Source organism: Artibeus jamaicensis, unplaced genomic scaffold, assembly GCF_021234435.1.
Source record: "Artibeus jamaicensis isolate MK-2021 breed Jamaican fruit bat unplaced genomic scaffold, CSHL_Jam_final scaffold_833, whole genome shotgun sequence".
In the NCBI taxonomy this organism is placed as follows: Eukaryota; Metazoa; Chordata; class Mammalia; order Chiroptera; family Phyllostomidae; genus Artibeus; species Artibeus jamaicensis.
The window spans coordinates 3,969,837-3,997,631 of NW_026522056.1; the positions used below are offsets into that span (position 1 = coordinate 3,969,837).

The 27,795-nt window shown below is 44.4% G+C and overlaps 1 protein-coding gene and 1 long non-coding RNA gene across 10 annotated transcripts in view; one reads left to right on the plus strand and one right to left on the minus strand.

The window, feature by feature from the left end:
- PSD3 (pleckstrin and Sec7 domain containing 3) overlaps positions 1-27,795 on the minus strand; it is a 554,618-nt gene that overhangs the window by 286,840 nt on the left and 239,983 nt on the right. For all 9 annotated transcript variants that reach the window (XR_008390587.1, XM_037142625.2, XM_053659809.1 and 6 more), the window contains 2 exons: positions 10,184-11,270; positions 7,103-7,498 (listed from right to left, as the gene is read on the minus strand). Coding sequence is in view for 8 of the 9 variants with exons in the window: in XM_037142625.2 (XP_036998520.2) it covers positions 7,103-7,498; positions 10,184-11,270 (1,483 nt within the window). In the remaining variant the exon portion in view is untranslated. The remainder of the gene's footprint in view (positions 1-7,102; positions 7,499-10,183; positions 11,271-27,795) is intronic.
- Positions 2,288-6,863, plus strand: LOC128626616 (uncharacterized). The gene is made up of 3 exons (XR_008390590.1): positions 2,288-2,443; positions 2,556-2,651; positions 6,628-6,863. It is a non-coding gene; the product is annotated as an uncharacterized LOC128626616 (long non-coding RNA).

The following is a 27,795-nucleotide window of genomic DNA, read 5'->3' on the forward strand; positions in this document are numbered from 1 at the left end:
TGCCTCCCACTATCTAAGGCACTAACATGCTTGTTTTAAGATTTAAACTACGGAATTAGAATGTTTCTGGGAAATCCTATTTCCAATCCCGGGCCACTTCCTGAAGTCACCCCCAATTTATAAGAGAGGCACCCAACAAACAGGGAGAGCCCACAACACCAGAGCCAAGGCCAAGCCACCTGAAAGGCACCCGAAGAACGGCAATGACCAGACCACGTGGCTTCCACGTTGCACTCCCTGACAGCCACGCCAGCACTAGAGAAGAGCTACCAGGAGACTCACCGGAGCACATCTTCCAAGAGGATGGGATCGGAAAGACACACAGCAGCACTCAAGCCTCCTGCAGTGCTGCCCTGGGGCCTCAGCCACTCCTGACCGCCATGAGCTCGCTCACGGCCACAGCTGCAAGTGTCACCTCTAAATGGGGACTTCAAGGCTCTCCTGCTGGTCTTCGATCCCACACTACCACTAGCAGGTGCACACGAAGGACCCTCGTTCTCCTCAAGGTTAACTGCTTCCACTGCCCCCACTGCTGGGCCCTTGCCTATGAACCCTGCTGCTCTCCCCAACTCCTGCTGATCTTTGCTTGATTCCATGTCATCCACACTTGAAATCTCTCAATCTTTTTGACTCAGCCCGCATGCCCTGTATTTAAGCATCCACCAAATCCTTATGGTTTTTCATCTTTACCAGGATTTTTCTTACCTGGTTTCTTATATTACTATTATCCAGACTATTGCAAAATCATGATAGGTTTAAAATGAGTATCAACAAAATAGAACTTAGCAAATTCTTAAAACAAAACTGCAAGTTGAGCCCTGGCTGATGGGGCTCAGTGGATTGAGTGCCAGACAGTGAACCAAAAGGTCCCAGGTTCAATTCCCAGTCAGGGCACACACCTGGGTAGTGGGCCTGGCCCCCAGTTGGGGGGTGTGCTAGAGGCAACTGATGGATGTTTCTCTCGTGCGCCGATGTTCTTTACTCTCCCTCTCTTTGTCCCTCCCCTCCCCACTCTCTAAAAATAAACAAATAAAATCTTAAAAAAAAAAAACTCTGTAAATTGACTGATAGGCTACCTCCACTTTACCAATAAGGAATAAGGGGTGCCTTGAAGTAAAACAACCTACTCCAGATCAGGCAGCCAGTAAAGGGGACGACTTGACCTCCTGTTGTCTGACACCCACAACCCTTATTTTTGGGGTGCCACCCTGCCACGGCGCATTGCACTCTTATGGAAAAAGTGTATTTCCGGAAATCCAGTAATCAGGGTTCCAAACAAGCTTACAGTTTGGTGGACAGTGCTGGCAGCTCAGAAGCTGGGACAGACCCCAAACCCACGGCAGAGAGGCCTGGTGACAGTTCTCAGGGACCACTGTCGTCGGTATCACTATTAATTCCCATTTATTTCTCTCCTACTGGGTACCAGCCTTGTTAAGCCGCTTGATCTTCCCTTCTTGATTTTTTTTCCCACTTGATTATTTTTCCCACTTGATTATAATCACATCTGCTCCTCCCTCCTATACCAAATAGACATTACTCATTCGGATTTACCCTGGGAAGGGTTCCCAGACTGTAATTTACTCAAGATCACACACCTAGTAAGTACCTGAGGCAGGATGCGAACCCAGATACGACTGCATCCCAAACCTAGTAGAGTTCCCTCCCCCTTATCCCTGAGCAAGGAATCCTCTTTGGCCAAACAACAAAAAACATCATTACAACCGCTTTAGGAAGGTAGAAAGGGAAACATGAGAACCTATTTTCTACAGGACAAGTTTGAGACAGTAAAAGAAAAGACTAAGAGACAAGGAGAGTCGCAGCCGCCCCGTAATGAACCCACAGGGCAGAGAGCTTCCTGCTCCTCAGGACCACAGATCTGGGAGCCCAGGGCCCATCTGCTCTCCAAAGGCGATCTTTCAAGATCAAAATCTGTTCCTCTGTCACCAGCTTGACTAGTATCACAGTATATTAACATTTACACAGTCTATTAAAATGCCTGCAGGTTTTCAATTGGGATGTCTAAAAAATGTTGAAATCACATGTCAACAAATTTCTGTATTAATCTTGTTTCATGTGACTTTTTTCCCAGACCAAAAGACACTGAAGAGAGACTGGCTGATGAAGAAAGAAGATACTTCGGAATGCCAGCATTCCATCTGAGAAGGAGGGAAAACAAGAGGAAGGCACAAAACCACAACTATCAAATTCAGAGCGACCGAAGTCCGACTGAAGCACTCTTCTCAGGCTTATCAGTTGCACAGCGATGTAATTCACCTCCTCTGCTGTACTTCGTATCCTGAGCACTCCGTATCCTGAGCCATATCTGAAAGAAAAGCTAGGAAGCTGAGACACAAAATATACCTAATACACTAAAAGGGTACTTGGAAGAAGGAGTTTTGTATATTTCGGAGAATCAGAAAAGAAGCACTCCTGCCACGTTACTGTACGTGCTGTCTCTCTTCTTCTGTCTGTCCAAACCTAAGCTCAATAGAAATGGACAATATTCAGCTCTGTCTATGGCCACAATGACAACATTTGTGCCTTACACTCTCCAGGTCAGAACTTACTGATTGGAGCTGCAGTCATCAGCTGATGGGCCGGCGAGGGAGAAGCACCCAGACACAAAGGAACCCATTGGAACATGTATTACTGTAAGTCTCTAATTATCCTTTCTAATTTTGGAGCCATGTGACTGGACTTCACACAGCACCGCTGACCCACTAGCCTGAGTGCTCTGGAGCTGGACCACAAAGGGAGGGGATGCTACCCTTTGCTCCTTCATTAAAATATTGTATTACATCCACAGGGCGAGCTACTTTCTGACGGACATGTGGTTCCCTGGTTAACACTCGGTGTTCAGGGCACTCAGAGCACCTGGGAGAATTTTTCCTGTCTAGATTTACTCCAGGATCTTCAAAGACTTTTTTAAAGGATTTTTTTATTGTTATTCTCTTATAGTTTCCCCAATTTTTTCCCCTTTGCCCTCCTCTGCCCAGCCTACCCTCTGCTTCCACAGTCCATCCCCACACCATTATCCATGTCCATGGGTCATTCATACATGTTCTTTGACTAGTCCCTTCCCTTTCTTTCCATCATTATCCCCTCCCCACCCCAGCCACTGTCAGCCTGTTAAAAGACATTTTCACCTTATAGAGAGTGATCCGTTTGGTATCACAAAGACAAGGTATATATAATCCTTTAAAAGACAAATAGTGAACACATATACTCTCTAAAAATGTCTTTCTAACCTGATATGAGAGTACAACAGACGTGAAATTATTTCCTGCTCTGACCTACGTAGAGGCAGGAAAATGGATGAATGGTGCGCCTCTAGCCACCAAAGCATGGCTAACTCCCAGGCTGGACGGCACTGCTGGGAGGGGGCGTTGGGTTTGCTCACGTGCCGCGGCCTCCTCATCAGCTCCCCGCCCCCCGCCCTCCTTTAACGCGCAGCAATGGAGAGCAGTGTCATTCTGTGTTCCAAAGAAATCACTCCAATACTGCCATTGAAATAATTTCAACAACTAACTAAAGGTACATATTGAAACTGAAAAGGATATATAATATATAACTATATAGGCAATGCCAAACAAACCTATTTTTGTTTTGAAACCCAAAATATATTGGAGCCTGACTGTCTGGGTTCAAATCCTGAGTGTGCCACTTACTGTCTACGTGACTTTGAGCAAGTTACTCACCTGCTCTGTGCCTCACTCTCCTTCTGTGGAAAGTGGAAATACTAATAGTTCCTTTCTCCCAGCTTATTATGAGAATTAAGCACAATGTATTTACTAAATAATCAAACCTACTGAATGCATATGATATAAAACTGTGTTTAGAGACCACCTAAAGTAATCTCACCATATTTTCTACCGCTGTCAACTAACATTAAAATCAACACCCCAACAGGGACGGGCTTAACTTCTGTGGTGTGTGTCTAGTTAAAATGCCAGAAGCATTATCAGGGGGACAGACATCACCCCCTTTGCAGTTGGTCTTCCTCAGAGTTCACTTCATCCAACACAGTCAGGACCTCTCCCCCTGCCCCGGGCCAGTCCACTTCCAAGAAAACAGGAAGGCTGGTGAATGGATAGGGAATGCTAGGCATGTGTACTTGTTTAATTTATTGTTTCCCTTGTGTAAATACCTCACTGATTAATAGAGTTGAAAAGAACTGTTTTCTCGAACCCCAACACTCCGTCTCGGAGAGCTTGGCTGCGGCCAGTCGGCCGTCACTCAGAACTCTCGTCTGGGCTTCCCTGATGGGCTGGGTACCCGGGTCTGCTTCCCCGCCTCTGCGGAGGAATGCTTTAATGCCGAAGAGCTTTCTAAAAGCCTGCTCACTGATTCCTTTAAAAATGTATGGAGACATGTTTATTAATGATTTGGTCAATTTTTTCTCAAACTGAAAACACCACTACTACCAACAAGCAACCCCACAATCACCAACGCAGACGCCCGGCTCTCCAGACATGCGGCACCGAGAGAAATTCGATTAAGAGAGAGTCAGTACATGCGATCACACAGCCTAGAACAGTGACAGTTCCTGGTACAGGAGCCAGGCGATTTGAATTCTGCTACAGAATCTGTCATCAGGCAAACCCATCCCACCAAACTGGGACTCTGATTCGTTACTCTGGACCACAAAGGGAGGGGATGCTACCCTGCTACAGAGGTACCTAAGGCCCCCCTTCAAGTGGGAAAATGGCATAATCCTTCGCCCTGCAGCTCTCTGGTGCTGCAACTTCCCCAAAGCACCAAGAGGCGGGGCGGGGGTGGGGGGGGGACAACAAAAAGAAAATGCATGAAAGTTATACCGGTTTCTTTAAAAGTTCTTAGGATCACTGAGACTGCCCTTTTTAAAGATTTTATTTATATTTTTAGAGAGACAGGGAAGGAGGGAGAGAAACATCAATCAGTTGCCTCTCACATGCCCCCAACCAGGGACCTGGCTTGCAACCCAGACATGTGCCCTAACTGGGCATTGAACCTGTGACCTTCCAGGTCACAGGCTAGCGCTCAACACACTGAGCCACACCGGCCCGGGCTGCCCTATTTTTTTAAACCCTGAATTGACACATATGCACATGGGAAAAGTGCCCAGAGCTGGGTGAGAAGTTCGGCTGGCTCATCTCTAAGATTCTTCTCATCCAGTATTAGAATTCAGTCTTATCATTGAGCAAGATCTCAGGGTTCAACAATGCAGGTGACGCAGCTGAAACCTTATCTCAGGAAGGCCCGAGGCACACCACTGCCCAGGTCTGAGGTGCTAAAATACTCTAACCTACCCCAGGACTCTCTCTGCGCTACTAATGACTGGCACTCAGGCTGCCCCGGTGATGGCGACTTTCTATTCCAGGGGAGCAGACCATACATTCGATTAACCTTCCACCCAATTCCTTCTGCTCCCACTCCGTGACGTTTACCTCCTCTTTATTTGCTTACCCTCCCTGTGGCTTCTGCAGCAAAACCTCTCACACCAAGAGGCTCAGCTCCCCAGAAAGTTGTACTGGAATTTTAATGAGAATTTCAGCATTACCTGTGGGACAGCATTTTACCACAATTTACAGTTACCGGTGATACTGATGAAAAAAAGGATGGAAGCAGCACCCTCCACTCAGAGCCCCCCCCTCTCTGGGACCCTGCCTCGGAGACACCCTCCTTCTCAGGAACACCCCCCTCTCTGGGATGCCTGCTCTCAGGAGCCCCCTCTTCTCAGGGGCACACCCCCGGCAGGGGGACAGGAAGTCCGACTGGGGGACAGGAAGTCCGACTGGGGGCCTGTCAGCCATCCAGTTCTCACTCACGCCTTTACTCAAGCTCTTACTTTGTACCAGCACTCTGCTGGGTACTTTACCCAACTCTTTAAACTGTAGTCACACAGCGTACTGAGTTTCATTAACCCTATTTTGCAAATAATAAAGCAGATTTCAGAGGGAATCATTGGTTTGCCCAAGTAATTCAAACCAAGGTGTTATGCTTTTGAAATCTGTGTTCTTTTCATTGTTTCACTGAGACCCAAGAAGACAACCAACACCCATGGTCCGCTTCCTGTGGAAACACACAGCTAAAACATTACAATGTCCTGGTTGGTCTTGAATATGCTCATCCGATGAATCAGCCACCTATAAACAAACTGGCTACAAAAAATGCTTAACACAGGATGGACTGCTCACTAAATAAGGTTCCTTGGAAAACTGTACTATGAATCCTCACTTTACAAACAAGCACTGACTTTTTTCATACAGCTTTAAAATACTTTTTCCCCATTTAACCTCCCCGCCACCTCTACCCCCACACACTGACACACTGTAATAAGGAAAACTATATCAAAACTAAATTTATAACATCTTTAGGAAGTTTATCAGGCTCTGCACACTGATGGAGAAGCTGAAGAACAGGTCAATGGCCCAAGTGTGATGAGCAAGAGGAAATGGAATGCTGGGTAATCCACAGATAGGGAATCACTGAATGACAGGTAAGGGGCACACAACCTACAGAATTTGTCACTTTATCTCCCAGGCAGACAAACCCTAAAATAGAGAAAGAATAAATATGCATAGTCTTGACCAAGGTATCAGCTCCATCTCGCTCCCAGATAATCACACCCTCACACTGCCACTGCAGGAACCGGAAGACCGCCTGCCAACAGGACCTGACAGAGCAGAGGGTGGGGAGGAACTCTGGTGACCATCTGATCCACACCCTCTTTTTATGGTTAACGAACCTCTGGCCCAATCAAACAACCTGCTCCATGTCACCAACCAACGTCAGTGTCAGCACAAAAGCCTGCCAGCCTCCTTTTCGCTGCCCCATGCCACTGCTGCTGAAGCCACATCACTGGACCCAATACCTGCTTGTCGCTCACAGATATGTGCTCAGGTATGTGGCCAATTTCTACATGGGCATCCAAGAAACAGAGTGACAAACCACTGACGTGTATCCGACCTGCCCCTAAAACCCACATACATTTTAGTCATATCATTCACACATATGCATAGAAACTGGCAATGCTTTTCAAGTGTGTTATTCCACACTCAGATTCCCCAAGAGGAAAGTACAAAACCCACCAGCACAAAATCAACGAGAACGGGACCAGTACCTTCCCCACAAGGCAATCTCCGGGGCGCCCTTCACGTAGCTGGAGTCCCCAGCGTCACTGAGCCCGTTGGTGATCCCGCAAGAGTAGCCCATCACTATTCTGCCATCTGCCGAGACGCCCAGGAGGTCCTGCTGTCCTCCCGCTGCCGTCCTCTCCAGGAACTGAGTGCCTTCTCTAATGCGCTGCTGTATCATCGGAGTGAGGGGCATCTCGAAGCTGAAGTAGCTGTCGGGCTCCGAGTACAGCGTCTCCAAGGACTCGGCGCTGTAGTACAGGGAGGTGTTGTCCAGGATGGTTTCGAACTGGGAGCTGTACACGTCCGTGGAGTCCTCCGTGTACCCGGGGCCGAGGAGATCATCGTCTCCTCCCACAAGGTGCTCCTCTTGTTCAGGGATCCTGGAAAGGAAACAAGAGGGAGGAATTTCAATAGTGGGCTAATTTTTACTTTTTTCCTTTTCAACCATATAAAAAAGATAATGCTCTGTAGAGCTAACACTTGTATTCACCGGGCTTATGTCTTAATACATTCGGGAAGGAAGATAACACAGACCCACGCTCAGGCTGAAAAAACCCTCCTCGCACACATGTGCTTTGCCACCCTCAGAATAACTTAACGTTGTTCACACTAGTTTCCTTGTATGTGAATGCATCTAGTCCAATGAATATTTGAATAAAATAGTCTTGTCTTAGCCAACTAAACCCCAAATTCAACGTATTAACAGCTACCATCATGCATAATTTTAACAGAAGCAGATAAATATATGTGTAAACTTAATGGAGTAAAAATACACTAAGCTTTCATCAGTCTATTAATACTTTCTGACTTCAATAAGACCGAACACCTCCCAGCAGATGACTACATTAGAATCCAAGGGCTGCCCCCTGCTGACAATAAGGCAGCATTGCAGAGAGATCTCAGGTCCAAAATTAGAGAGTAAAGGGTTTAAAAATAAAATAAAAGCCGACAGACATGTTTATTGCAAGGCTAAGCAAAGCAGTGAAAACATAGAAACAATTTATAACTGAATACACAGGGGTGGGCATTAACTAATATGTAGCATGTTCTTCAAACATTACATATGAACAGTAGGATAACTAAGTGAAATTTTAAACACTCAGTTAAGTGCAAGAGATCGAGACTTACAAACACCTGGAGCTGAACTCAGGATGTGCTCATTACTAGCTATGTCGCTTTGTCAACTTTACTTAACCTCTCTGAGCCTCAGATTCCTACAAATAGAGAGAAAATAGAAATAGGAATACAAATACCTCGTAAGTAACCTACAGTCCTCTTAGGTATTGCCAGAATTCGCCTTCAACAAGACAGCTGTCTTGCTTGTTTTTAAATTACTGAAGGCCTGCCACGTGCCAAACACGATTCTGGGTTTATACCTCTCCACGGCTTCTCACTGGACTTGGAATAAAATGGAAGTTCCTGTAACGAAGCCCCTCCCCCCATGCCGACATCCCACCACTCTCCCCAGCTCCTTATGCTCCAGTCACACTGGTGGAGTCTCAAACCTTCAAACTTTCCAAACTTCACACGACCCCAGGCAACCCAGCAGCCCTCCCTAGTTCATGCTGCTCCCTCTGCCTGGAACAGTCTTCCCGCCCATTCCCCGCCTGCTCCCTCAGAGTCACTCCTCAAGGCTCAACCTAACAGTCACTTCCAAAGAAAGGCCCTGCCCAAGTCATCGGATGAATTAGCCTCTCCTGCATTCAAATGATTATGTCCAGTATGTCTCTCCTTTTCCTTCACAGAACCTAGCACAATTTATGATCTCGTAGTTATTAATGGGCTTCTGTGGTCGGTGTTTATCTGCAGCAGTAAACTGCATGAAGGCAGAGGCCATGGGCCACGTCTATCTTAAACATCCCTTTCCGCCCAGCATCCAGCAGCGTCAAGGACACAGAAGACAATCAGGGAATACTGGTGGAAGAAAACAAAGGGGAAGGAGAGAAGGAGGGAGGGAGGGAAGGAGAAATGACTTAATAACCTACACAACAGCAGAAGTACATACTCCAGTGGGGCTATAATTACTGCGCCATGTGCCACACACACCGCAGGCAGGTTTGGAGGGAAGTCTGGAGATCTCATGTGCTGGGGGGCTGGGCGGGAGGGGTGGGGAGGAGGAGCCCTGACAGCCATCCCAAAGGAGCGGCACGCTCCGTGGAGTTGTTACTTAATCACAGGAGGAAAAGGCATCTCCTTATACCAACCCCACCAACCAAGAACCCTTCAGCCTGGACACAGATGTTCTCCCATAAAAACCATGAGATGTGGTGTCATGACGACGGAGGGAAACGATGGTGCAAATCTGAAATGACAGAACAAATGGCAGCCTAAAGGAGCACCATGCGGTCAGACTCTGAGCAGGGAAATGGAGAGAGACTGGCCACGTCTTCCACACGTCGGGCTCTGTGCCGGTGTGGATGCGATGTCAGAAATGAATGGAAAGCCAGGAAACACCACATGGTGCTGAGTTGACTTGTCAGGGACATAATCCAAACATACTGTTCCCGTGAGAAAGGACTGCCATGCAAATGCCACGGGACAACGGAACTGTGCAGTCCACTTCTGACCTCTGGGCCGCCTCTCTAAACCTAAAACACCGAGTCAGCCCAAACCCCATGTTCGTACACGTACGTGGGCTGGATGCAGGCACTAGTGTTGCACCAGAAAAACACGCCTAAGTTAGAATGTAATGACTACGGGATGCGTCAAGAGTCCAAATCCTTTCATATTATTAAAGATAACTGTGGGGTGTTACAGTCACCCTCATATTGGAACACTCGAAACCTGTCAAACACCACACAGCATCAGAGGTGGATTCACGTAGTTCTGGGTTCACTGTCTCTCCATCACTCTGCTTCCCTGGCCTACGGCTAACAGACAACACCGTAACAAGGTCACCTGAACAGCTCAGACACTTAGATGGAATCCAGCGCACAGTGGCTTCTCTTCTGTGCTATGATTAAAAGCACCCAGGACACTGTGAGTTGAGCTGTCATTGTGAGCAAGGTAACAGTTTCCTACTACACATCCCAGGTGTCACAGACGGCAGGGCGACGGGGGCTCACCTCATCTTGTCTCTCTCCCGGTCAGATCTCTTCTCAAGATGGCCTTTGTTTTCCTTTAGGAAGACTTCATCCTCTCCACTCTCAACAAGAGGCACAGGGGAAAATGTTTCTGACCCCGAGGCAGGCCTCGCTGACGGACCTCCCCAGGCTTCGCCCTCAACACTCTCAGTGGCGCTGGCTGAACTGTACAAACCAGCAGAGGAGACGACATGGCTTGGCACTTCGGAAAGCCCCTTGCTTTCAGGAGAGGTAGATTTTGTCTCCAAATCCACAGGCTGCCGTGTCTCTCTTTTCTCCCCTCTTGTCCATAGTATGTCCACCCCTTCAAATTCCACGTGTTTGACCCGGCCTGGGCGGCCTGTGGAGCTGCCTCGATCATGTCCCGCCAGGTGCTCTCTCCCCAGGTCAGACCTCCACTCTCTCAAAACACCCGCACTGCCCACAGAGTTGTGGGTGGTTGCTGGGCTCCCCAGCGAGGCCGCTGGACGAGCTGACTCCTGCACACGGACAGCCCCTTTCCTCCCAGCGTTCGCCTGAGTCTCCGCAGTTAACAGCACTGCCAGGTCCTTCTGGATGCTCAAATGAAAACGGTCCTCCGTCGTAACTTCGGCTGAGAGAGGTATATAAGGTGGTTTTTCTTGGCCAGCAGGGAACAGTGTGCTGCCGCTGGCTCTCTGTGTTTGATGACTGGAAGTGCCCAGCTCTTTTTCCAGCCGCTGAACTGGAGAACCAGAAACAGCATCTTTGTCCAGTAGCATTGTAGCCTGTAGCGTTCCTGAAGCTATTCTGGCTTCAGTAGCTTTCAGAGCTGAAATCAAAGAGTCTATGGGCTGTAAACGTTGCTCCGTGAGGTGGCTGTGAGAGGGGACCTCTCCAACACCTTTTGGTCCTGCTGTAACACTGTTGAGCCCGGAGTGGGGGCCAGCAAGAAGCCGCACGCCCTCCTGCCCCTGCGGGCAGCATGGCAGAGACTCTGCATCAAACTCGAGAGAGGTTCTTAGGCCTTCTCCACCTTCCTCCATGGTGCCATATTCTGGAAATTCATTTGTGACATTTGGTGGCAGTAAAGTGCTTCCTCCATGATCACCTGTGAGCAGAACAGAATGGACACATGACTTGCGTTGAACAGGTTCCAATGTGTATTAACAAATATCCACATATTAGGCATACAACAGTCTGTGTTTGGTTCTTTTGCTGTCTCCTTCTGCTCACCACTTCCCAGAAACTTGCCAGTGGTCACTCTCACTTAGCTTACACGGGTGTCACTGCACAGGTCTGGGAGGGAAGGAGACAATCTAACGACACAGGTCATACTCCACCCGGCCTCTGACAAGGTCCCACAAAGGCTGCTCACTTGCTGCCCATGCAAAAAGAGATTCAAATAAGGATATGTATCACTTTCCAAATACCATTCAAGGAACAGCAACTAAAATATTTATATTGGGCATAACAACAATAGCCTCACGGTCCGGCCAACAAAATCTGTGCAGTGCAGTCTGAGATGGGCCTCGGAAGAAAGACAGGAGCTATTTAAAGTCAGCAAATATTTTTCCAGCAGGGAGCCTCCCCGTTTCACTGTTTGATTTCTGTGGGGGAGGAGGGAAAGCTTTCAGAACACCCCTGACAAAAAGAGTGAACTCAAAATGTAACAGGAAGCTTTGAATGTGTTGAGAAAAATTTCCAGGATCCCAATGCATAAAATTGAAATGTTTTATTTCATATGCATAAAATTGGAATGTTTTATTTAACATTTTATGCAGAATCCCACCATATGAAGCAGTGAAAACAATAATTAATATGTATATTTAATATATTGGATCAGATACACATTTTCTTATTCAAATAGCGGTTAACAAGAAATACATTCTCATGAGCAAAAAGTTAAATAGGGGTTTTATGGCTAACAGTGACAGTCACATTACCCTAGTATCCAATGTCCTTCAGAACTTGGTTTTGGTTGCTCCGTATCAAGAAAATCCTGGTACACTAGAAACGCAGTGCGTTTACTTTGACAACTTATGAAAAAGGACCCCTAATGTTTTGAAAGCACTGTGAACCACACCCTTCCTTTTGAGTGAAGTATTTGACGAATGCGTGATAACACAATTAAAACAGCATGGAAGGCGGATGCCAAGGCCTGCACAGAACGAGAACGTTCAGAACCAGGAGGGAGGTAACGCGCAACCGTGATGGATGGCAGCACATCTGGGAGTGTTTACTGTTTTCTTCTCCATTTTTAAAACAACTTGCAATCGATCTTTAAAATTCAACTTGAATCAGGCGCTGATGGAATCCAAGAGACAGCTCTCTGTGACGGCAGCACTGAGAACACCGTCACGAGACAGAGCCGAGAAGACGGGTTGCTGGAATCTGAAGAGGAGGCAGCTTTCGAACTCTGATTTTCAAAAGGAAGACACTGGAAAACACTAAAGGTCCCTCTTCCTTTCAGTGTGTTCCCTCCCTTAAGGTTCAGTGGTTTTGAATATACTCCAAAATTGTGCAGCCATCACCACCAATTCCAAACGTGTTCATTACCGCCCCGCCCCCCAAACACATGTCCATTAGCCGTCACTCCCCACTGCCCCGTCTTCTCAGTCACTGGTCACTGCCAATCCACTCTCTGCTTCCATGCATTTGCATATTCAGAACATTCCACAGAAATGGTATCACGCCATGTGGCATTTTGTGTCTCTCTTTTTTCACTAAACAATGTTTCTTTTGTTCTTTTTTGTTTTGTTTTGTTTTGTTTTGTTTTGTTTTTAAGAGAGACAGAAACATCCGCATGAGAGAAGTACATGGATCGGTTGTCTCTCACAGGCACCCTGACCGGGGACTGAACCTGCAGCCCAGGCATGTGCCCTGACAGGGAATCCGACCCATGACCTTTCGCTTTGTGAACGATGCCCAACCAACTGAGCCACACAGGTCAGGGCAACATGAAGTTTTCAAGATTCACCCACATTGTAGCATGTATCAGAACTTCATTCCTTTTTATTGCCAAATAATATTCCATTGTATAGATATACTAATTTCTTTAGCCATTCATTAACTGATAAATATTTGTGTTTCCATCTTTTGGCTATTGTGAATAATGAACACTGGTATACAAGTTTTTACATCTACATTTATTTTCAATTCTCTTGGGTATACACCGATAAGTGAAATTTCTGGGTTATGTCCCAATTTTTTTAGATACGGCCAGTTCCCCAAAGATGCTACACCACTGTACCTTCCTCCCAGTGAGATCTGAGGGGTCCATTATGGTCCGTCTTTTCTATTCTAGCCATCCTAGTGAGTGTGAAGTGGTTGTCACTGCGGTTTTGATCTGCATTTGTTTCCCTAGTGACGGAATATTATTCTCCTGAGTATTTTCTTCTTTTTGATACTATGACAAGTGGAACTGTTTTTTAATTTCATTTCAGGTTATCATTGCTACCATATTTCTATATGGTTACTGTATATAGAACTTATATCCTGCAAAATCGTGCTGAATTTATTCATTCTTACAGTTTGTGGGTAGATTCCTTAAAATTTCCTTCTACATGTATGTCATCTGTAAACAGATAGTTTTACTTTTTTCTTTCCCATCTGGATACTTTTTATTTCTTCTTGCCTAACTTCCCTGGCTAGACCCTTCAGCAGGATACTGAACAGAAGTATTAAGAGCAGAAATCCGCATCTTGTGTCTGATCTTAGGAGAAAGCCTTTAATCTTTCAGCACCAAGTATGATGTTAGCTGTAGGTTTTTTCCAAACGCCCTGTATCAGGATGAAGAGGGTCCCTCCCACTTCTGGTTTGTCAAGTGTTTTCACAATAAAAATGTGCCGAATTTTATCAAATGCTTTTTCTCTGTTATTTGAGATGGTCATGTGGGTTTTGTCACTTATTCTAGTGACATGATGTTTCACATTCATTGATCTTTATATACTGAACCAACTTTGCATTCCTGGAATAAATCCCACTTGGCCATGGTGCATAATGCTTTTTATATATTGCAAGATTCAGCTTTCTAGCATTTTTGCATCTATATTCATAAACAGTATGGGTCTGCAGTTGTATTACCTTTTCCTGGTTTTGGTATTAGGGTAATGCTGACTTCACAAAACAAACTGGGAAGTATTCTACATGGCATTTGTTTACACCTTTTGACTCTTTTTTAGGCTTTTAACAGTTTTTCTCCCTTAATCACTGAGGACTTCAGTTTCATTAGTGCATTAAAGCTATAAATTTATTTTTTAATAATTCACCATTTTATTTATCTTTACTTTTATGATTACATGTTGTACTACCATCACCACTACCAAATTCCAGTACATTTCCGTCACCCCTAAAGAAGACAATTAATTAACAGTCAGTCATGATTCTCCCCACCTCCACCCCTTGGCAACTGCTAATCTACTTTTTGTCTCTATTTGCCCACTCTGGCCATTTCATATAAATCAAATCATACACAACGCTCTTTTTGGGGTGGGGGCTCTGGCTTCCTTTACGCGCACCCTGTGTTTAAGGTGCATCCACGCTGCAGCCGGTGGCAGGCTTCACTCCTCTTTATGGCGGAGTCGACAGTTCATCGGATGGCTATACCACATTTTTTATCTACAAACTCATTGTTAATATGCAAAGAAAGGGAAAAAATGAGCAACCCCAAAACACGTTTTCTTTCTTTAGCACAGTTAAATAGCTTAAAGCAATCAGAGTACTTAGTTCATAGGGGGAAACAATTCCTTTAGATTTTATAATACTTGTCGTTATTTCCCTACGCTACAGTATAGCTTTACAAAAAGTTGAGGTTTACAGAGTATAAAAGTCCAAAGGCTCAAGGAATCTAAGAACTCACAGACCCAACGAAATTAAGTGAGAAAACAGGCTCAAAGGACAGTGCGCCCACCGACTGTTCACAGGAATCAAAGCCAGAGCCTGTTTACCTCACCCTGCTACGCCCGCACCCCTCCCCTCCCTGCCACCTCTACTGGTGGTGAGATACTCGAGTGTATGTCTTCCATCTTTTCCCTGAAGTTAAAAAAATATCTTCAGAAATGGTTAACCAAAGTCCAGCCTCACTTTTCCACTTCATCTTGTATATACCACGATCTTCCTAAAACAAAACTTTAGGCTGCTTTCAGTAGTTCCCCATCACCTACAGAACAGAGTGAAGTCCAAACTCTGTGATCCACAATCCAGCCCCACCCGTCTCCTCCAATCTACTTGCTCTTTCTCTTGCTTGACTCCCTTCTCAAACGTTGTGTCCTTGCTCCTCTAACTGAAGGAGGGGACCACTTTGAAAAGGTTCCCTCCACTGTATACTGAAAATCAAGTTAACTGCATGTACACTCTGAGCTCTGTACTCCTTTGCCTTTGCTCAACCTCTTTTCTCCACACGGCATAATTTCTCCTCCTGTCTCTACAGGGTGAGATCATTTTCACCTTTCAACACCCAGTCAAATTCCCTCTTCTGAATTCAGCCTTCCCATAATCAACTGCCTTGCAAGAAGTTACCTCTCCTACAAATGTCAAGAAAACTTGAGCAGAATTATACATACATTGCATATAGTACATATACTTGAAATAACCATGTTAGCTCATATTTTAAAGCTTGAAAAGGCTACAATGTTTAACCTATCGCGAAGTGTTATAATGAAACTGTCCATCATGACCATTGAAGCCACATGGAAATTTAACTCCAAAACCCACTACAGTGAAATCTACTTAATGAAATGAAGAGAAGTTAAACGCTACCATTTCGAAGCCCACTTTGCTTTAACAGCTTACATCGCCGCCTAGACAACCACCACGGAGACATGGACACACTGGCTCAGAGAAGACTGAGCACACAGACATCAAGAAAAAGGGCTTCAAGAAATTAATTAATTTCTCCAGCCCACTTTGAATACTCTTCATCAACATGTAACAACTTCTAAAGGAGGCAGCAAATGCATCAATTGTGGGCAAATGCTTGTGATGTCTTGATATAACAACTTGGCAACTAGTCAGAGGAAGGAGATAAAAGGATGATGGGCAAAAGCAAAGCCCTGCGTGACAAACAGCTGCTCTACTATTCCAATCAGTCCTCCTGTTCTGAGTTTACTGTTCTACAGGTTTATTTACCATTTAACTAAGCAAGGAGTGGCACAGACCTGGGGAAACAGATGTTCCAAGAAGCTGGCCCTGGCTGGTGTTGCTCAGTGGACTGAACTCCAGCCTGCGAACTAAAGGGTCACTGGTTATATTTCCAGCCCGGGCACATGGCTGGCTTGTGGGCCAGGTCCCTAGCAGGGGGCGCTCGAGAGGCAACCACACATTGATGTTTCTCTCCCTCTCTTTCTCCCTCCCATCCCCTCTTTAAAAATAAATAAAATCCTTTAAAAAAAAAAAGCTAAATGACTTGACCAAGGTAGATGAAATGCTTTCAATAAAGTACTTTATAAAAATTAAGTCAAGACTAGCTTCCTGCTCTTTCATTTCTCAGGAGTAAATGCCTAGGAAAACCTAGGAGGCCTCTTCATTTCTAAGAGCAATACTGTAACGTCACCAAACATCATGAAGAATGAAAAAGTCTTCCACTTGTAGCTTCTGGGTAGAAATAGCCATAAACCCCATGAGACTCTGGGTCTGAGCACCATTGCCGCCTCAGCATAACATCGAGTCCTTCCCTTCAAATAAGGCACCTTAGTTAGAGAGCACAAAAGGTTTATTTTTGCCCTTTGCTCTTCCTGTCAATGCTTGAACTGGCTTTAACAGCAAAACTTCATAAGATCTTAATCCTGACCTTTTTATTTAGAATTTCTGATTTATTCTTTTATGTTTAAAAATCAGGACTATTTATGTCACAGTGATTTAAAAAACAAACAGATTCTTCTTCTTTAAGGTTTTAGTTCTGCTCCCTTTTAAAACAGGGCTGTTAAATGCCCATCATTTCCAAAACCCATTTGCTCATTTAGCAGACATTTACTAATAACCTTCTATACACTGAACATCAGGGATTCAAAGCTGAATATTACCCAGATAAGAAAAGTCTGCTTTGCATATTAGAAAGCCCACCTGCAGCATGCGAAGCAAGCACAGAGGAGAAAGTTCAAGGGTAAGGAGACTCAGGACTAACAACACAGGCTGCGGGCAGTAGTGTGGGTAAGGTGGCGGGTGAGCCAGGACGAAGGTAGATGGTGCAAAGGTGCAAGAGCTGTCCCTCCTCCCACTCCAGCCAGTATCTACCCCTACTATCACCTCCTGCCCCCCCCAGCCCTCTCTCGTTTCACGTGCACCCACAAAGCCACCACTCAGCCCCTGCCAACTCCTGTGGGCTCTGATGTCTAACTTGTCAGGGCTCTGCCTTGCCCCTGTCAGTCCGCAACTGCCAATGATGCAGATCGCAACGCAACACTGGAATAGCTGTCACTCCTCCAGAAAGTCTTACTGAATTAGTCCTGACCAAATTTGGTCTGATATACGTGACAGAGATTTGCTAAGTATAAAAAAGAAGAACTTTAGCACTTACCTAAATATAACCACACACTAGTAGAATCTGAATTAGTAAGAGTTCATAGCTTTACTGCATTTATTTTTCCCCTTTAAGGAATAAAAATGTAGTATAAAAGATGTGCAGGAGGGAAGGGAGGAGAAAGGAGGAGAGCTCTTCGCCCTCACGTGAAACGTGCACACTTTTGGGGGCGTCTGTTTACACTCCTCTCGGAGTCATCCTTCTCTAACAAGACTCTTACCCACGGCTTCGTGTGCTTGGGCAGATTCCTAACAAATTAGTCCCTGTTGTTTAGTAACAATGCTTTTTTTCCTATGAGGAACTAAACCCACTGACTTAATTTTTGTTCACTGGTTTAATATTCTGATAAAAAATAGGATACTCTTGAATGTTAATGAGTCAACATTAGGAGAGCTTAGGGTGATATATTAACCAGTCGTCCATTTATGGAACACAGGGACAGAACTGTAATACAACAGAATGGAACAGCAAAAGCTTCTTCCATATCAAACTAAAAAGCTCTGTACTGCAAAGAAAATGATCAAATAAAAGACAACATAGTGAGTGAAAAATAATATCAATTCTGTATCTGATAAGGAGCTAATATCCAAAATATATAAAGAACTCATACAATTCTATATCAAAAAAGCAAACAATCTAAAATAAGTAAATAAAATCTTTCAAAAGATATAATACTCATAACAAGAACTATTTGGCAAGTCTACTACCTACTGTGGGTCACAGGAAGCTGAAATGCAAAGCAAGTAAAAAAGTCCATCACGAGAGATTCTGAGCAATGGGACGCAGGTCTTCCGAGGGACTTTGACCGTCGTGTCTACGCCTTCAGGAGAATTGCCATCACGCACTCTTGCACACACACATTCCCTAGAAATTCGGCCCCACCATTTTTTGGCAAAGGGTTTTTTGCTTGTTTTGTTGCTATTATAATAGAAACTCCAAAAGGCAAGAACTTTGTCCATTTTCTTCACCATTAGGTCCCCAGAGCCTGGAATAACCATACCGAGCAAAGTGAACATATCTGTTGAGTCCATGAATAAATAAAGAATGTTCTATAGTCAACAGGACACCAATTAATAGAAACGAAACACACACATGCTTCCCGAATATGGGCAAAATACTCCCTGTGAGTGCCACCCAAGCTCTGTCCCCCGCTCCCTCCCCAGCATAGGCTTGAACAGAATGCTGGAAACTGGGGGGTCCTTCCCAACGTTAGAGTTGGCTAATTCTTCCATCTGCTCAGCCAACATTCATGGAACGTCGAATCAAATGCGTACTGAGCACTGGAAAACAGGGCAACAAGCAAGGTCGGCACGGCTCTTGCCACCAGGGAGCGTGCAGAGCAGCACCTCCATCCGCATTACTCGCCTGCCGCAGGTGGACTGGGCAGCAGTCAAGTTAAGTGGAGACAACCTCAGCCACAGTTCTAGAGTTCACAATGATCTCACATGGGCTATTACCATTAAGCACGATTTTTTTCAGTTGATTATCTTAGTCCCTAAATGCTAGGCTATACAATGTGGTAGCTGCAGGCACAAATGGCTATGTAAATTTCAATTAATTAAAATGAAAGAAAACTGAAAATCCGGTGCTCAATACCTATGTAGCTAGGGACTACCACACTGCACCACACGGAATGTAACGTTTTTCCCCGATCACAGAAAATTCTACTGGAAAGTGCTGCCCTAGAACCTTCCTACTCAAAGTGCGGCCTTGGGGCAGCAGCACAGCTATTACCCAGGGGTTTGTTAAAAATGCAGACTCAGGGGCCACCCCAGGCCTTCCTAATCAGAACCTATACTTCTAAAAAGAACCCCAGAAAACGTGTCTACATGTTCCAGGATGAGAAGAGAAGTGCTTCTCCAAAGAACTACAACAATATCCACAAGTGGTTCTGACCACATTCCAATGGCTGTGCTTTTATTCTCAAAGATAATCTCAAGAGTTCCTACCTCCTGAAGGAAAGGTCCAACTATTTCAATCAAATAGACGTGTCCTAAAGAAAGCAAACGGCCTCTCCCTCATACCCAGGAAAAGGCCCGCTCAATCTGCTCTGCTTGGGCCCCCCACTCACCCTGGGCTCATTTTCAAGAGAGGAAGAGATTGCCCCTCCAGCGACATGACCTCTTATCTCACAGCTCAGCTGATTTCTATCACAAGGAATGGTCCAGGACTCTTCTGCAAAAACCCATAAAGTCCTAAAATAGCTGCAAATGTAAACCTGAGCATTAGCAAATACACAGCCTTAAAGCAATGACATTGGAGGCCCTGGTTAGGAAGCTCAGCTGGTTGGAGCACCGCCCCAATATACCAAAATTGCAGGTTCGATCCCCAGCCATGGCACATACAAAAAGAAACTACACTGGCGCTTCAAGAAAAAGGCTGAGGGAAAGGTTAAGGTTTTTCAATTTTTAAAAACAGGGATATTTTCCCAGACTTTTAATATTCATGTCATTGGATATATTACTTGTAAAATTAAAATTCATGGGCAAATTCACTCTGATGAGGCACTTTCAAGAATGTACTAAGAGTCTATAGTCTATTTTCTATGAGTATAATTCAACAGATTTTCAGTCCTTTACATCATGGCTAACCCAGCCACTGAACCCAGCCATTTTCTCTCCTTTCCATGTAGGTTGTTCATAAATGCAGTAATGTGCTTGGCATTCTCTGTTCCCTAATGACTACCAGTCAGCAAACACATTAAACCTTACATAATTGGTTAATGTAACAAAAGAACTAGTAAGTTCTTAAGTTATTTTACCACTGGACAATTTGCAAAAACAAGCCGACAGACACGCTCTCCTTGACGCGTCAGGGAGGAATTCAACCCCATAGACAGAAGGGTGACCTCTTGTCCCTGTTAGTCTGAAATTTCATAAAATCAATAAAATTTTAGAAGACAAAGGTCCAATTTACCAAGCAAACATAAAAAGCAAGGTTTGCAGAGCTAAAAAAATTCAAATGCATTTCATTTATTAGTAACTATAATCCTTAACTGTGAGTAATATGATGAATGTTTGTATGTATAATAATTGAGATGCCCCCCAGTACCACAGTGAGGCACACATGCTCTGGACTGGGAATCAATAGAAAAGGTTGTGTTAACACACACACACACACACACATACACACACACACACAGGAGAATAATCTAAACCATTTTTTCCTAAGCAATAGACAATATATATATTTAGTATGATCGAAATAACAGAAAATGAGGATGACTAACGAGAATTTACTAAATGAGTAATCTAAGTACATTATATTTTGGCACATGTACTTTACCCTAACAAAAGCCACATTTTGGAGAAGGCTACATTATATAGTGAAGGATGCTGGCTGGCTACTGTCTGGTCACTAATAATTCTCCAAAAGCACAGGTATTTAAGGTGTTTATATGCTGCCAAACCAGGAAGAGGCCCGCCCACCACTACACCAGCTATTAGCATGTGCACACAAACACAGTGGTTCCATTAAATGGACGCGCTTTCCCGAGTGATTAATGGTTGGAGCTGTGCTTTCCGCAAACTAAATTTCACATGCTAATGATTCAAAACCCATTTTTCCCCTCACTCAGTTCCAATCCCTGGGGAAATGACACTAGCTTACCATTCCAGTCAAGTTCAGAGGAAGCTCTGTAAGCTGAGCAGCAGCCGTACCACACACAACACAGAGAAGGTACAGTGAGCGAGACGAGGAACAGCCCACTAACTTCGAACCCAAGTCTCTGCAGTGCTCTGTCGCTCACCATCCAGAAGAACTGCACTCAGCTGTAAGGGCCGAACTTAAGTCTATAAAATCACTGGTTTTTAAGGCTGGTTTCCTTGTTTTCGAACAATAGGTTTTTTCACTTTTATCTATCCTCCACTTCCCTGCATTTTTAAAATCTCTATACTTTGCGCTTCTCTTTTCAGATTTATTGCTTCTGATCAGAGTTGCTCCTCTGATTTCATACATTCCATCCATTTTCTACTACTTCTTCCTGTTTAGAAATCCACACTTTTAAAAACCCAATTTAATTTGTTTCTAGCTTTACTGAGAAATAATTGACATACAGAGTACTATAAGTTTAAAGTTTACAATATGTTCATTTTATGCTTATGGATTGCAAAATGATTACCACTACAGCTTTAGCTAACATCTCCATTGTGTTCTATAATTACCTTTTGTGTGTGTGTGGTGAGAACATTTTAAATCAACTCTCAGCAGCTAGGAAGTACATAATACAATATTACTAATTATAATCACTCTGCTGTACTTCCAATCCTCAGAACGTGTCTACCTTGTAACTTGGAAGCTTGTGGCCTCGGATCAACACTGACAAGTCCCTATTTCCTTCACCCCCGGCCCTGCTAACCACCAATCTACTCTGTGAAAAACCCAATTTTGAAATTTCGCTCATCTTCACTGCCTTTTTGTTTTTATTTTATTTGGAAAAGCAAAAAATTGTAAACCTTTAAATAACTTAACTGCACAATCTTGTTTATAGTAGGCTCTCCTGCTAAAGTTAACATGGATATAGCGGTATTAACATAAGTTCTTATATAAAATTTTGTATTTTAACATTCTGAAAAGTGAAATTGATGCTAAAATACTATATAATCTTTAGGAAATCATGAATGCCACATAGCTGGAATTCCCAGCAGTGATGGCCGACTGCAGCGGTGGACTCCCCGAAGTTGCTGTGTGTGAAGACAGATGTTAGGGGCAGTGCTGAACCACCACCCTGCTCAGCCTCCAGTCTGCCCCAAGCCTCAGCTGATCCCTATTTGCATTCAGTAGTTTTCATGTTCGGTAAGCAACCCACACTTCTGCTAAGGATTCAGGCTGCAACCTGACATGACCAATAATTTCAAGTAGATCTGAAAATGCAAATTTTACAGCAAGTTTAAAATCAAGTTGCTTGGTGGGAGAAATAAATCTGGAATTACTCTAAAAATGACACTTTCAACAGACGGGAAACACATGCCCTGTATGTAAACCGAGCAGTTAAAACAAAACGCCCATCACAAACTTCCAGGAGAGACCACCTCAGGCCACATGTTCCAGAACACTTTCGGTGCCACCCTAAGAGGTAACTTGTTGTCCTCTAGGTTACTCAGGCAGAGCCACACTCCAGACATGCAGATGGAAAAGGGTTGGAGCTCTTTAAGAGAAACTCCCCCCAATTCCCATTGAGCACCACAATATTATGTCTCTCTAAAACTACAGGGGTAGCCTGTTTGCCTCTCTCTTTCTATGCAATACTGAACACAGGGAGCAGACATGGTACGATAGAACCCTGCATTGCCAGGAAAGCTGGTTGGAAAAAAAAACCCCAAAGCAATGAAAGGAGATAAAATTACAGGTAAGAATAATCTTCTGCTTTCTACTTAAAAATACAAATTTGGGGAAATCCGATGTCGGATGCTGAAATAAACACTGCAGGTTCGAGCCGGTGAGGCGCTGGCGAGAGCACGCAGAGGGCAGGTGGCCTGGTTCCGATGACTGGGGAATTAAAAGAGCAGTTGGCGTGGGCAGCCCTGAGCCGATGCGGCACGCTCTTCTGTGTCGGGATTCGGCAAACCTGGTGTAGCCCCAGGAGTCTCCTACTGGGACGGTCAAAAGACAAGACTAGCAAGCAAAAGCAGTCAATAAAACAGACGGATCATTTCACAGCAGCGTTTTACAAGAGATAGAGATATAAAAATAGATTTGCCTGCATAGACCTACAAAGAGGTTACTCACAGAGATTACTGTAGCTCCAGCAGTTACCCATTGATCATAGAAAATGCCCAGTTCATCAGCTTAGCGCTCGAGAAAAGTTAGCTAGGAAAAGAAGCCAGCTAATTCAAAATCTGCTGTTCCAGTCAACTGGAAGCAAATTAGTTTCAAATTTCCTGGCAGCCCCTTTGGCCCTGCACTCACGCAGTGATGTCAGTGGAAGCACTCTGAGCCCCGGGAGCCTGGAGAGGGGCTGCCGCTTCAGTCCCTCTCACAAAGGCTCAGCAGCCCGCCTCGCTCCCCTCTCTGCCTCTGGTGCTGCTCTCTACCTTGGTCGCTTACCGAAAAAAAACCACCGTGGGGCTTTTCTATATTTGTGAAAACTACTTCCAAAGAGATAATTGGGATGATGGGAGTGAGCTTTAATGTAACCATTTCCCAGTGCAGCAGCAGGAACCCAGCAAAGGCTCCGAGAGGACTGTACCATCCTGGGTGACATCAGAGGTGGGGCTGTCATCTAAGGATTATGCAGCATTTTCTGCGCTGCGAGAATGTCCCTCGTGAAGGGAGAGGGATGGTTTCCCTTTAAAAGCATTTAACTCTCGGGTTACTTAGGCAGAAAAGGCAAAAGTAAATATAATGTTGAAAAGCTGCCGCAGGAAGGTAAAAATCCTGCTCTGCCCGTCCTTATCCCACTGCTGAATGACGCTGCCATTGAAAGTCACTTTAGTGATGATTACGTTACCGTTCCTGTCATTAGATTAATATTTAATGGGTGACTGATGTTACTTGGAAAATGTGTCATGAAAAGATTCCCAGTGATTAATGTCTACTTTAAAATATGATGGCATAAACTTTTATATCACTAATAGTGCCTTGGATGTACACAGTACCTTCCAACACAATCTCGATAAAAACACTGAATATAAAAACTAATGGTTTTGTAGATGAGAAGAGTGAGGTGAAGAACGGCATTAAGACGAAGAGCATAATGCGATACTGGTCCTCTGTTTTGGTAATGGAGGTTAATACAAGCATTAAAAGTAACTCATCTTCTATAACCTAAATATTCTAACCAGTATAAAAGGCGGAGGCTAAAAACGCAAAGCAATTGATGTTTATTTTCATTCATTCCATATACCTTTACCAAGTGCTTAATAGGAGCTAGAATACATATTGAGTTTAATTTAAAGTGCACATTTCTGATAAATAATATAACCGGAATACGAAATTATTTATATAAAGCTTATTATGTATCAGGCACTGCACTAAGCAACTTGACTGTATTAACTTGTTACTTTTCCCCGCAGCCTCTGGGACAGCTTCCCTAGGTAGCCCGTTTTATGGACAGGACCATTAAAACACCGGAGGGACGCAACCTGTCTGAGATCATGAGGCTGAAACGGGCACAGACAGGATCCGAACACAGGCACTAAGGCTACCAAGTCCACCCTCTGGGCCACTAAGCTATACTGCTTTTTAGGCCTTCCTTGTGAAGTAGAAGAATTCTAAAGGAAAATAATTTTGAGGATTTAGAACCCTAGCAAACCAAAAACAGCCACCTCTGAGGAAGACATGCCCAGATAGAGGAGGACTAAGGTGGAGAGTGCACGGAGACAAGGCACGCCGAGACAGTAAAAGTTCCACCAGGGTGGTACCACCCGGGGACAGAAGCTTAGTGCTCACTGCTCAAGCAACCTCGGGCCAATGGCTTAAAATCTTCCAGCTTCGGTCTCCTTATTTTTGAGCTTTTAAAACTACAGACAGTGTAAGAATGTGCCTAAAGCATACGATCTGGACTTGTTGTCAGGGCTGCATCACTTTCCAATTATGTCACCAGAAGCAAGTTACTTAACCTCTGAGGGGCTCGATCTCCCCATCTGAAAAAACAAGAACGACGATGGGCGAATTCATTTAACCCAACGATGGGTTAAATGAATGATGAAAATAAATATCTAAAGCACTCAGCCTAATAGTATATAATAAAAGCTGAATAGTAATACATTTTATTATTATTAATATAATCATTACTTTTAGTATTATCATGACTACTTAATATTACTTTTAAACTCACATGCCAGCTTCCACCCTTTCGAAAACCTGTCCAGAAGAATTGCTATTTCCCAGATTTGGCTGGAAAGCAGAAAGGACAATCTCTGTTGGCTTCATACAAACATTCACCAACCCAAGCACCATCAGCTCCCCAGGAGATGTAAGCTGAAGTTGCTGGGCATGGCTTACAAGGGGAAAAACAGGGGCATGGAACGGACCCTTTTTCCAATGCCAACCTCCTCCTTCCTCTGCCTGGAATATGGACAGGGGTTAGGGCTGATGCAGCCATCCTTAACTGTGGGCATCCCATCAGGTAGGGAGGCAGGACAGAAAGAGTCCCAAACCCACCACAGACCTCCTAACTCTATTAAGTTGCAGCATTTAATTCAAGTTTTCTAGTATATGCAACTCTTCAGGATCCTGATACACAAAGGCGCAATTTCCCTATAAAGGCGATTCTGACGGATGGGTTTTTTTAGCGCGACTTCTCTGTAAAGTCCTCTGAGCCTACATCCTGTCCAATGACAAGTCAAAGTCAATGGACGACTCCGTGGGAAACAAGAAAAAGCAAAATACACTGCTTCCTAACACTTGGTAGCTCTGTTCTCCTATTATAAGCAGAACCATGAAGGACTGAGTGGGTGGTGGGCCAGCATGTGAGATGTTCCTTCTCCATCTGACTTTCCTCCAATCTCTGGATGGACTCACATATCCCATCTGTATGCTCTTAAGTTAATGCTAAAAGGAGGGAAAACCCTCAAGTACATGAGGAAGGGTGCTTAATAAAATTAGGGTGATTATGCAGGCTGTGTACCCAAGACAGTCTCTAAACTGCCAACTGCTAGTAACCCGCAGGAAGTAAGTACGTCGCCACTGCACACATGTCTCCTTTCCAAGTGTCTATAGCAAGTCACATTGGATTTTAACTAACACTGTCTTTGACTGATTCCCTACAACTCGCCATTTCAAAAAGTGAGACTCGAAAGTACACTTGTTACACACTTTCTCTCATGTTCACTACCTCTAAAAAGTGTGCACACAGAAACAGCATGTGAGTCCACAAGTGGGTTAGCAGTGTCATCCTGAGGCTCTTGATCATTTTGTGTTTTGTTTCTGAAATGTACTCTCATAAAGCTGCCTTTATCCTTGACAGATAGGTAATGTCAATAATATTTAGAGGAGAAAAGTATTAAAATATTCACAATCCAATATTCTGTTTATACCTCTTCTGTAATACACCATTATTTTCTGAGAAATATCACTGACAGATTGAAATAATCAAAAGAAGCTAGATTTATAAAATGTACTTTTTTAATTAAAATTTAACCCTTTGTGGCAGCATGGATGGACCTGGAGAATACTGTGCTAAGTGAAATAAGCCAGTCAGAGAAAGACGAATACAGTATGATCTCACTTACATGTGGAAGCTAATGAATAAACTGAACAAGCGAAACAGAGACAGACTCGTAGATAAGAGCAGGCTGACAGCCACTGGGGTCAGGAGGTGACGGGATTGGGCAAAGAAGAGAAAGAACAAAAACTCATGGAACCAGACAACAGTGTGGTGACTGCAGGGGCAGGTGGACGGGGGAGAGGCTATAAGGGGGATAAATGATAATGGGGAAAACCTATTAAAATATTTAAAGAAAAGTTTTTAAAGATTTTCTTTATTTATTTTAGAAAGAGGGAAAAGGAAAGAGAGGGAGAGAAACATCGATCAGTTGCCACCACATGCCCCCCTTAATAGGGACCTGGCCCGCAACCCAGCCATGTGCCCTGACCAGAAATTGAACCAGGAATCCTTTGGCTCTCAGGCTGGCACTTAATCCACTGAGCCACACAGCCAGGGCTAAAGAAATATTTTATAAATAAAAGTATGCCCACTGACTGCAACCAATGATTTTCAATAAAACGTATGAAATATGTTGAATGTTAACATATACTGACTATATCTGTATTGACGGTATCTTCCCATTTTCTGTAGTGATGCTCTGGCATTTGGGGCCTTGATCTTGAAGAAGCAGCCCTTCCCACTGCTGGCTATTTCCTAGAGGCAGCGAAGGACTTCCCTGAGGGTGCACTTTTGGTATACCAACCAACCAGTCCAGAGCCACACCCCACTGCCCCTTTCACCAATCTCTCTCACTCTAAACCAATATGGTCCAGAGCTCTGAATCACCCCGGGGCCTGGGCCTGGACAGCTAGGAACCACCCCAACAGACCACAACCCATGAAATTATTCAAACTATCCAGTCCTACCCTACCTTCCTCCGGTACCCACCTGCCTCACCCATTCCTTCCCCCAAATGCCACTGAAAGCGGGCCGTGCCCTGCCCGGGCCCCTCGGCCTCATCCGTAGCGG